Raw genomic sequence first — 10,651 nt, 5'->3', positions numbered from 1 at the left:
ACATCTTGATTCGGCCCATACGGCTGGTATCTTTTCTTCCTCTGACAACTTTAAGATCCATGTCTTCTTCGAGCACTACGACTTCCCCACCTTTCCCTGTTCCCGATGGCTTCAAGTTGCACACGGAGAACAACGCTCACATTCTTATGTCTGAAAATGAGGCCTTCTTGAATCCAGTTCAGGAATTCAATCGAGATTTGAGTGTCGCGTGTATAAGGACATGGAGCGAGGAGTTGAATAAAGCAAAGGATGCGAAAAGGGCGCAGGCTCGACAGAAAAGAGCTTCAAGGGCTAAAGAAGAATTAGCCAAGAAGCGGCAGCGAGGTATGAGTAGATCTACATTGCAAAAAATGGTCTACTCACATTAGACAATAGTGAACGAATCAGACGCGATTGACATAGAGCCGGAATCGTTGCAACCATCGGAAAGCACGTCGGAAATTCCGCAGGCAGGATCCAAAGAAGATGTTCAAGTAGAGTCTTCTGCTAAACCAGAGGCAAACCTATAGTCACCCTTTCGAGAAAAATATTGTTGACTCTATAATTTCAGGAAAAGTTCAGTTACAAAATCACTATCCTAGAAGCACTTTCTGCAACTGGACTTCGTTCAATCCGTTATGCAAAAGAGATACCGCTGGTAAAGTTCGCACCCCGTCTGTCCGAAATTTTGCGAGGTAGACTTATCGTGGTTCTTGCTTTAGATATGTTTTGGCAAATGATCTCTCTTCAACTGCTGTTGCGGCAATGAAAAGGAACGTTGAGTTAAATGGCCTTGGTCCGTCAAAAGAGTTAGAGGAGACAGGGTCTGCAAAACAAGCAAACACACATCTTGGCAAAGTCAGAGTAAACGAAGGAGACGCTTGGTAAATCTGGAGTTTTTCTCAAACCCAGTTCGTGCTCATCACATAAAAAGTGCTCTAATGTATAGTCACCGCACTGATCGAGTGGATGTCGTTGATCTCGATCCGTATGGCACTGCTGCCCCGTTCATTGACGCTGCTGTCCAAGCAGTGAAAGACGAAGGTGAATATCTTACGTTTGTTGCGTCGATGATAACGACTTAATAAATTTTCAGGCCTTTTGTGTATAACATGTACCGACCTATCTATCCTTGCCACGAATAACTATCCCGAAAAATGGTATCCACCAAATCATATTTTTTCGCAAAGTAATCTGCTCACTGAAGAGCTAGCTTTTCCAATTACGGAGGTTTACCCTTAAAGGCTGAATACAGCCACGAAGCTGTACGTATGTCCTCCCACCTATACGTCCAAGACTTACATGGTTTTCAGGCGCTCAGACTTGTTCTCCACGCCGCATCAACGTCTGCGTCAAGATACGGGCGATACATTGAACCTTTGTTGTCACTATCAATAGATTTTTATGTTCGACTATTCATCCGGGTCAATTCCTCCCCATACCAAGTCAAAAAAGCCTTGACGTGTGTATTGATTATTCTCGCCGAACGACAACACTGATATGATCCATAGAAAAACTTCTTCGTACTTCGTGTGCACGTCTTGCCAAAGCTTCTACGAACAACCTTTGGGTAGGGTTGTAGAAAAGCAGGGATCAAGAGAGAATGTGAATACAATCTATAAAACACAACCGGGGCCGACTGTCGGAGGAAAATGTCCTGAATGTGAATCGGGCCTTCATGTACGTTGACGTGCGTGCTCAATATTATGGCGCTCAGTCTCCCTCTACAGATCGCCGGACCAATGTGGTCTGGGCCTATCCATGATACGGACTTCGTGTCCAAAGTCCTCCAGCACACTGAATCACATAAAGACCTTTATGGAACGGCTAGTCGTATGCAGGGTATGCTCACTGTAGCAAAAGAGGTGGGTTAATCAATATCACTGCCTGGCCTCTGACGGTCGGTCTCGTGTCACAGGAGCTCCATACGAAATTCTACTTCACTCCCACAAAAATCGCAGGCTTCTTCCATTGTCAAACCCCATCTTTGGAAGAAACAACGTTAGTATTCTACACTCATTGTTGATCAGTCCTGCTCAGCTAAGTCGTATTTTAGGTCTGCTCTTCTCCATGCAGGTCATCAAGTCTCTCGTTCTCATGCATCGCCAGGCTCTTTGAAAACCACGGGGACATGCGAAGATGTTCTGGACGTTTTTCGCTCCTGGGTGAAGAAACACCCAATAAAAAACGTTTCAGAAACGTCACCATCTCTTCGTCTGTTGGCGAAAGAGCCCAGGTCAGCGATGATTAGTTGTGTGCAAAGATTTGCAATGGACTGATAGCAATGGTAATCTCTAGAATGGAAGCGAATTTCTCGAAACACCCAAAATCAGTCACGTCTTCATCCAAGGTGAAAATCGTGAGGTATCCAGAAACTCCAGCCAACTGGGGGCCTGGCAGTCGACCTGTGACTGGAGGTAATAAGAGAAAGAGAAAACACGACAATTAGTACGTGTAAAGGAGTGGCCGTTATACGTACAAGAATCCACGAAAGGATTGTTTACTAGGTACAAAAACAAAAGATAAGTAGCGTTATATAGATGAGGACAACATAGGTAGGTAGTGGCAGGGTAGTGGTGAAACAGGCAAAGGCAAAGGATCCGATCGACATAATAACCAGTATATATAGGGCAAAAGAACTTTCAAGACTTGCAAGTAATGAAAGGATGTTGCAGTAATTCGGATGCAGAGGGTCTAGCCTCATAATCAACATCAAATGTACGGGTAAGAAAATCGTGCGCCTCAGAAGAGATATCAGAAGGGATTGTAGGCTTGGCTGATGAACCAATCTAAAAAAATTGGATTAGTAGAAATATACAGTGAATTGAGCGTGACCAACCTTGAAAATGGCCTGCATTTGAGTTAGTTGAGCCCAAGGGTGTTCCCCCGTAAGCATCTCCACCACCAAACACCCGACGCTCCATATATCCGCCTTTTGGGTGTGAGCGCTTTGCTTGACAACTTCAGGCGCCATCCAGAACACGGAACCTTGCAGCGATGGGCGATGCACTCGTGCACCGGTAAGAGCCTCTGTCATATACATATGAGATCAAAACGTCTGCTGCGAACAGTGCTAGGATGTTGATGACTTACGAACGTCAACCTTTTTCGAAATACCGAAATCTGAAATCTTGACACCTCCCTTGTTATCTACGAGAATATTGGCGCCTTTGATATCACGATGTATAATACCACGCTCATGTAGGTAACTCAGTCCCTGCGATATCTGGCGGGTGAAATTGGATACTAGGGTTTCCTCGAATGCTCCGTAGTTGCGCAACAGAGCCGTAACGGATCCACCTGGGACATACTCCAGAAAAATGTTCAAGCAATCGTCTTCCAACGTTGAATCTAAACACGATATTAGGTGATGTGCAATGAGACAAAAAGAACCTGCGAACAGAGATATTGCACAATGTTATCATGTTGTAAATCCTGGAGCAGTTCAATCTCGTGTTCCAAGGCAGTAAGCATGCTTTGTTTTCGTTCAAGGTTCGGAGCGGAACCATTAGGTAGTTCGACTTGTTTGACGGCCATTAGTCGACCAGTAGAAGCATCCATACCAAGATAAACCTTGCCGAATGAACCGGCACCAATCAATGCACCCTTGATCCATTTGTTGTTGACTGAAAAGAATATTAGTGATGTATCGTTATACGCTTATTTGAAAGGCTCACTTTTCTTTAATTTCGCTGCATCACCAGCCGCCCCATCCTCATCTTCATCGTCTGCCTCCTCACTGGCAGAACCTTCATCATCAAGATACGTGTCCTCGTCATCGTCATCATCATATTCCTCATCCCCTGCCTTATCATCTTCATTCAAACCCATTGTTGAAGACCTCCCTTCTTCATTCTCGACCTCCGTCCACTCATCCGTATCAGATGACTCCGGAGGTCGAATTGCCATACTCTCCCTCTTACTTATCCGTCTATTTTCCATCTCTTTCGTGATTTCGTCGACGGTCATGAGGCTGGCAGTGTCCGAACGATCACGTTTACTTCGTAGTTCCGTCATGAAGCTGAGACGATGGGATGCATTGGAGGAGGTACGAGACATGCGTGCGCCAGGCCTTGCACCAGTGAGATTTTCGAGGGATTCAGAGAGGGATTCACTGGGGAAAGGTATGGGCGGAAGGAGTTGTGGCTTGTCAATCGAACGACCCGACGTGTCCTCGACTTCTCTGTCTAAATCGATTGATTTGCCATCTTCTGTAGAGAGTGACATTCGAGGCAGTTCTTCAGATGAGGTGATTATCGATGCGTCATCTCTCAACGTTTTGTCGGGCAACGGTGGAGGGAGAGATGAAAGAGATGCTCTGGGTGAGTAATGTGAGGAGGCTCTCCTAGTATGAGCAGAGCCTTGTGTACTACTGCTAAATCTGGAAGGTAATGAAGGATTCCACGACGCCACACTATCTCTTTTAGACGCAGTCGAGACTCGAGAAATTCGTGACATTCGCGAGGATGCCGTATTAGAGCGAGTCATCATGCTCTGTCTCTTGGTGCGCTCCAGAACCTTCTTCTCGGTGTTGGGGAAGAACTCAGTTAGATGGTTTGTGATGAGCTCACTGGGCGGACGCTGCCCGAAAAAGTTGCGTAGTTTCGAAGGCCGGCTAGTGCTGGCAGATCCTGGACTGAGACGACCCGGACTGAGTGATGCAGTTGGTGAGGGAGGCACTAAAGCTCGTTCAGGATCTTGCACTCCAAGGTCATTGAGTATACTGTAAGAACTTGCACGTTTGGTCGCTTTGCTTGTCGATTGGGTGAATTTGGATTGGGAAGGTGACACATTGCCGTCGCGCCTTGCACGAGCGATCCGACGTAGTACGAGAGGATTTTCCCGAGTAGGATGGTCGAGGGGAGCGTGGCAAACTGACAGTAGTTCGCCTTCGCTCAGTAGATCACCTGAACCATTCTCTAGATACACTCCCCAGCCGTCTACGCTCAATCCGCCATCTTCTGTAGTGACATGATCCAACGTTCCTTCTGCATCTGCATCAGCTCCTATACCTCTTCCACCGCCTTTTCCGAACTTTTTCAAAACTTTTTCCAAAATCTCGACACCCCCGACACAAGTATCCACGTCGATGGTGTATGTCAGTCCCTCATCCGGCAAGTAGAATTTAACCAATTTGCGTCGAAGATCTTCCAACGAAGGAGCGTTCGAATGTGATGGTGTGCTTGGGTTGAATGGCCGGTTGCCAACAAAGTTCTGATTGGGCGGAGATACACCGCTTGGGTTGGTGAACTGTTCCTGGATGGGGGATAGATTGATGACCCCTTGGCTGTTGGGTGCCTGTAAACCAGAAGAGTACGGATGATTAGTGACACTGGGAGAGGCACGTTTGTTATTTGGGCTCGTTGTGACAGATACAGAAGTGCTCCCGTTACGACTGTTGGGCCGGGCTGGTAAAGGTGACGTGGAACGTGAAGATTGGGGCGTCTTTCCGCCGCCGGGATTTCCTGGTCGAGGATCGGCAGGGAGGTGATAGCCTGCCCAATTGTTGGGTGATGGTGAGAGCAGATCGCGGCTGGGAGCATTTTCACCGGGCGTGGGTGTGCGCCTACCGTTGACACCGTTTATGTTATTCCGTGCAGGTGTGCGATTTGTAGGAGGGGGAGGAGGTTGGCCTCGCGGCGGCGGCGGCAGTGGAGGAAGATTGGTGCGAGTTGAGTGATTGCTGAGGGGGGTTGGACCAGAAGAAGAACCAGTAGAGGTGGTAGATAACGGAGTTCCATTGCTGGTAGCATGCGAGGTAGGTTGCGGAAGAGGTCGCACAGGATGATTTACGAAGCCGGGTGCATTAACACTCCGGGCGGAGTCTGGCTGTTGTTCACGGATGATACGAGGAAGGTCGTTCTGTATGGTCGGATTGAGATGTAAGGGCGCAGGTCTGACATTCCTTTTCCGCGTCGTAGGAGAAGTTTCGGGTAATTCACCATTGGTAGAATCTGTAAAGATATCTAAACGACTTGGCAGCGATGATTTGGCAGTTCGAAGCCTCAAAGCTTTGACCGCAGCTAGGATTCGAAGCCGGTCACCTATACTCGTAATATCCATCTCCTGTAACGTTGTCTGATCTAGTTCAAGTAATATATCTCCTCGTATATCGTTGGCAGAAAACGTATCAGCATGATGGCCGCATTTTATGTCAGTTAACCAGCGAACTACGTGACCATCGGTCCAAGTTCGAATGAAATCAGCATACGATACACCCGGAGGTGGATCTAATGGATTTGGCATCTGGCCTGTTGTCGGGGTCGTAGGGAATGGAGAGATTTGGCCGCGAATGTTGGGAACAAAAGAACGAGCTACTCCAACTTGAACCTGAAACGAAGGTGAAACTGGTGGTGATTCGTTGTCAGCTGCATTATTGGGAAGCAAGCCGTTGACGGCTACAGCGGCCATATGATTATGTATAACTTGACAGGGAGTTTAGTGGGAGAAAGCAAGCTGAAAGTGATGTTAATTCAACGAATAACGAGAAGAGAATTCATAACGCACCATCCAAAGAAAGTAGGAAATAACAACAATTCGACACTTTCAGCGTTCACCAACACTGAAACTCAACGACGACCACAACGAACAGAGGTAAGGAGGGATAATTAGGTAAGATTAAGATTTGGGCCGGTAACTGTAGCAACGCCAGCGCCTCTTTCTGTTTTGTACTTTAAGTACAGCGGGGTTATGTCTGACCAGAAACTCATGTGATGTTCTGTTCCAACTTTCTCTCACCGACCACGATGTTCAAATTTGGTTCTTCTGCGAGAGCTCTCAGCCGTGTGCCATTCAGTCATCGTCGTCGTTTTGCGGTCGGCTCCGGTCCCCAGACCATCAACCAGAAAGAGCTTGATGCATGGATCGCTGAACCAAAACAGTTCACTCTTTCGGATACCTTACATGCTGAACGTCTTTCGGATCTTTTCATAACTATCCCTTCTCGGGATGGAACTAGGAGCCCTTATCACGAACCGAGAAAAGGTCAAAAGCTACCTCCTGGTTTTGAGATTGCCTTCTTCCACTTCAGGACGCCTGAATCTCAGCTTAGAACGGACGGCACTGATGGAGAGTTTTGCCCACCGAACCCTTTCTCACGTCGAATGTGGGCCAGTGGGAAGATGTCTTGGGACACGAATAATCCGTTGTTAATTGGAGAAAAGACGACAGCTACTTGGACAGTGGATTCGGTTCAGAAAAAAGGGTTTGACGCTGGGAAACCAATGTTGTTCGTCAATAAGAAAATTGATTTCACTATGGTCGGAAAGAGCACTCCTTCCCTTGTCGAAGAAAGGATGCACGTATATCTACCTGACGCACAAGTACAAAGTCGCGTGTCTCGAGAGGGTAAGTGTTTTTACAAAAGCATCGTAGTCCATTCACTTAGATAATACCAGTCAAAAACCTTCCTTCTTCTTCTGATTTTTCTTTTACATATGTTCCTTCTCTAACAACATTATTTCGATTTTCCGCCATTATGTGGAACGCCCATCATATTCATCTGGACAAGGACTACGCTATCCAACATGAAGGATACCCTGGTTAGCTCTCATACCATCTACAAGTCGACGTGCTTTCTTATGTCTTTTTCCAGAGCGACTTGTTCATGGACCCTTGACTTCGCTCATGTTGCTCGAAGCTGTCATGCACCATGCTCCTGCCTCTGTCATCCGTACTTTTGAATATCGGGCGAGGAACCCGTTGATCGTAGGGCGCGCTAATACGATACACGGCAAATATAACAGCGATAAATCCATTCAGCTTTGGTGTGTAGACGAAGATGGGGTAGTGGGTATGACTGGCACAGTGGAAATTGTATAACCGAGCTGTTTTTAAAACATCACCGCAAATGCATACTTATATTGAAACCTTTCTTATCGCATTTTGAAACAGACGACGCGTCGCGAGTCGCGACTCACAAATATTGTTGCACGTGATTAAAGTCACGTGGACCATGTATACCGCGCCGGTGTTGATTCGAATTTTCGCAAACCTCTCTTAACCTCCTACCACCATCATCCCCCGCTCCTCTTTTCTACATTGGTTTGTTGCACAACTCTTGTAGCTTCGAATTCTTTCACTTATATCATTACACATTCTCCAGAAATGGCCCCAAAAGTTTGTCTCGCTCATTCGAATGGCACCGAATCATGGTCTAATCATAACGCCAACAGCCTGTTTCCACCGCCTCTAAAGCACCAGCATCCACTGCTGGCAAAGCTCCTGCGAAAACTGAGGGTTCTAAGGCTGCCAAAAAGACTGCGAGTAAGAGTAAGCCAACTGCTGGCGTTGATGGTGAGAAGAAGAAGCGTAAAAAAGCAAGAAAGGAAACCTACAGCTCTTACATCTACAAGGGTAAGTTCGCTTTTGTTTGAGATGTACAATCATCGCGTTTGACACGCCGTTCCAGTCTTGAGGCAGGTACACCCCGATACTGGTATCTCCAACAAGGCCATGGCTATCCTAAATTCCTTCGTCAACGATATTTTCGAGCGCATTGCCACCGAAGCTTCTAGTACGTGCTATTAATTTGATTCGCTGACTATATCGCTTAGCGTTCTGGTTTTATGTTATGCAGAACTCGCCACGTATTCCAAGAAGTCTACCATCTCTTCTCGTGAAATCCAGACTAGTGTTCGTCTCATTCTTCCCGGAGAACTGGCAAAACATGCTATCTCCGAGGGTACCAAGTCTGTCACCAGTATGTTGACCAACCTTTGTTTGCCTACGGCTGAATAACTAGTGATCTTTTCTTAGAATTCTCTGCTGGTGCAAAGTGAAGGGGACGAGAGTTGCTCATTCTATATATTTCTTTTCTGTAACATCAAATCTTTGTATTATGTTGGCCAGATATTAGTACTGTAAAGCATCCAGTTGTCAATATGGTTATATGTGCCATATCGTTCAAAGGTTGTACATAGATATGAGTACAAGGGCAACGCAGACATAAGAAGCCTAGAAGCCTACGATTGAATCAGTAAAAGTAGGACAATGAGCTGCATAGATAACACACCATATTTGTTTCCCGCTTCTTTGCGGTTCCGACGACCTTCTGCAATCTTTTCCTCTAATGCATCCCGATTTTCATACGCCTCATTCAACAGCGTAGCCAATTGGTGCCTTGAGCGAGCCCTTCCACTCAGCTTGGCAGCCTGGCAGGATGAGTGGAAAAATTAGTTTCAGAAAGAAAGACAGTACTTGAAGACTAACCGTAATATTCATCTTCGGCTTCGCCAACTCCCCTCCAGGATTCTTTGATACGGCCTTCCTCTCCTCCCGCTCCTTGATCTCTATCTTAGCCCTCTCCATTTCTTTTGCAGCATCAACATCCGCCATCTCATGTCGATCATATCCCTCAAATCCTTTTACCGCTCCCTTCTCTAACGCACGCACATGGTCATTGTATGACTTCTCCCATCTCTTTCGAAATTTCTCGTAGTATTCCAAATCGTGCTGTTTCCATTCGCCGGAAGGAAGTTGGTAGTATCCTGGATAAGGATCGTTCATGGAGGGCTCTGGAACGGAGAAGGTGGGGATATCCGGAGCAGATGATACAGTGATAGATGCAGAAGGAGCTGAAGAGATAAAGCTGCTTGAGGGCACTGAAGATTTCGAAATGGATGAGGAAGAGGATGACGTAGAGGCTGGATAGGTGATCAGTATTGTGTTATAAGCAACCACACATGAATGAGCATACCGAGTCCAAAAAAGTCTGCAGACATTGTGGACGTTGGGTCCCTGGATTTCAGTGTGACTCTGGGCTTTTCCTCTTCCAAAGATATATTCGCCTTGCCCCTTGCCACTGAAGGTGGCCGAAATGCGAATGAAGTTGATGAGGAAGTAAGTCCCTCCAATGTTGGTTCGTCTGCGCCTGAAATGCTCTCCTCGTCCTCCGTAAATAATGCAGCCGCTGTCGTTGCTGGTCTCGAGGTATTAAACACCAGTCCAGGGCCATTTCCACCACCCAAAACCCGTTCCGGAGCCGAAGGAACAGGAGCCTTTTGTTTTGGAGCTGGTAACATAGATAACAAAGACGAAAAACCTGCTCCTGTGCCTGTTTTTGCTTTTTTCGCAGGTAGCATTTCTAGTTGCATATCATCGTCGTCGCCGTCATCCGCATGCTTTAAAGTAGGCAAGCTTATTGCAATAGTCTTCTTTTTCTTTGCTGGACCTTTCGTTGAGGATGGAGGGGGTAGTGAGATTGAACTGTTCTTGATTTGGATAGGCTGTAGACGCTGGGATGTTCCTTCGCCGTCACTGTCGCTCCCGCTGCCGTAGTCTTCAATACCGAGCATTAGAGTGAGCGATCTTTGAATCAGGTATAACCAACCATTCACGTGGCTTCGACGCTCGGTACCCGAGGGCCGAGGATCGCTCGCGAATTAGGCGCCAAAGCGCTTATTCAGAGCTCGATCGAGTTGCTCGCTGAGTCGCTGTTGTTCTTCTTTCGAGTTGTTGGGCGCGCAAATCAAGCTGCTGGCTTCGAGAGGATGCGTGCTTGACTAATGCTAGGGGCAATGCCTGGTAAATGCATGCCACTTGCTACTGCCAGTGAACTGATACTACAAAGTAATAATAGAATTCCACAGTATTCTTGACGATGCAGATAGCGATTGTTTTCGCAACTTTTTCCCCCCATTCTCCAGCTGGCGAGTTGCATTAGTGATATCAG

At 46.8% G+C, this 10,651-nt stretch overlaps 5 protein-coding genes across 5 annotated transcripts; 3 read left to right on the top strand and 2 right to left on the bottom strand.

The window, feature by feature from the left end:
- Positions 1-59: 59 nt before the first annotated feature.
- On the top strand, positions 60-2,428 carry C8R40DRAFT_1053708 (N2 N2-dimethylguanosine tRNA methyltransferase; the record flags this gene model as incomplete). Its single annotated transcript, XM_046224875.1, has 13 exons — positions 60-330; positions 376-478; positions 562-642; positions 702-863; positions 914-1,023; positions 1,076-1,139; positions 1,193-1,244; positions 1,293-1,441; positions 1,491-1,659; positions 1,710-1,844; positions 1,898-1,980; positions 2,036-2,215; positions 2,278-2,428. The coding sequence occupies 13 exons, from the start codon at positions 60-62 to the stop codon at positions 2,426-2,428; spliced, it is 1,710 nt and encodes a 569-aa protein (XP_046082909.1).
- Positions 2,429-2,621: 193 nt separating this feature from the next.
- C8R40DRAFT_1174260 (uncharacterized protein) lies at positions 2,622-6,390 on the bottom strand (the record flags this gene model as incomplete). The annotated part of the gene is made up of 5 exons (XM_046232156.1): positions 2,622-2,768; positions 2,819-3,009; positions 3,073-3,330; positions 3,381-3,605; positions 3,657-6,390. 5 exons carry the CDS (start codon positions 6,388-6,390, stop codon positions 2,622-2,624), a joined length of 3,555 nt encoding a protein of 1,184 aa, XP_046082908.1.
- A 335-nt stretch (positions 6,391-6,725) lies between these two features.
- On the top strand, positions 6,726-7,800 carry C8R40DRAFT_1053957 (uncharacterized protein; the record flags this gene model as incomplete). The annotated part of the gene is made up of 3 exons (XM_046224896.1): positions 6,726-7,326; positions 7,377-7,520; positions 7,574-7,800. The coding sequence occupies 3 exons, from the start codon at positions 6,726-6,728 to the stop codon at positions 7,798-7,800; spliced, it is 972 nt and encodes a 323-aa protein (XP_046082907.1).
- Positions 7,771-8,870, top strand: C8R40DRAFT_1120336 (histone-fold-containing protein). Its single transcript, XM_046228758.1, has 7 exons — positions 7,771-7,794; positions 7,873-8,022; positions 8,084-8,097; positions 8,154-8,334; positions 8,390-8,494; positions 8,558-8,680; positions 8,737-8,870. The coding sequence occupies exons 3-7, from the start codon at positions 8,086-8,088 to the stop codon at positions 8,757-8,759; spliced, it is 444 nt and encodes a 147-aa protein (XP_046082906.1). The 5' UTR covers positions 7,771-7,794; positions 7,873-8,022; positions 8,084-8,085; the 3' UTR covers positions 8,760-8,870.
- Positions 8,871-10,299, bottom strand: C8R40DRAFT_1256245 (mitotic checkpoint regulator, MAD2B-interacting-domain-containing protein). The gene is made up of 4 exons (XM_046233768.1): positions 9,677-10,299; positions 9,190-9,623; positions 8,993-9,131; positions 8,871-8,942 (listed from the first exon to the last, which is right to left on the bottom strand). Exons 1-4 carry the CDS (start codon positions 10,272-10,274, stop codon positions 8,935-8,937), a joined length of 1,179 nt encoding a protein of 392 aa, XP_046082905.1. The 5' UTR covers positions 10,275-10,299; the 3' UTR covers positions 8,871-8,934.
- Positions 10,300-10,651: the final 352 nt, after the last annotated feature.

Source organism: Lentinula edodes (genome assembly GCF_021015755.1).
Source record: "Lentinula edodes strain Le(Bin) 0899 ss11 chromosome Unknown C8R40scaffold_35, whole genome shotgun sequence".
Classification (NCBI taxonomy): Eukaryota; Fungi; Basidiomycota; class Agaricomycetes; order Agaricales; family Omphalotaceae; genus Lentinula; species Lentinula edodes.
This window is presented reverse-complemented; position numbering and strand designations above follow the sequence as displayed.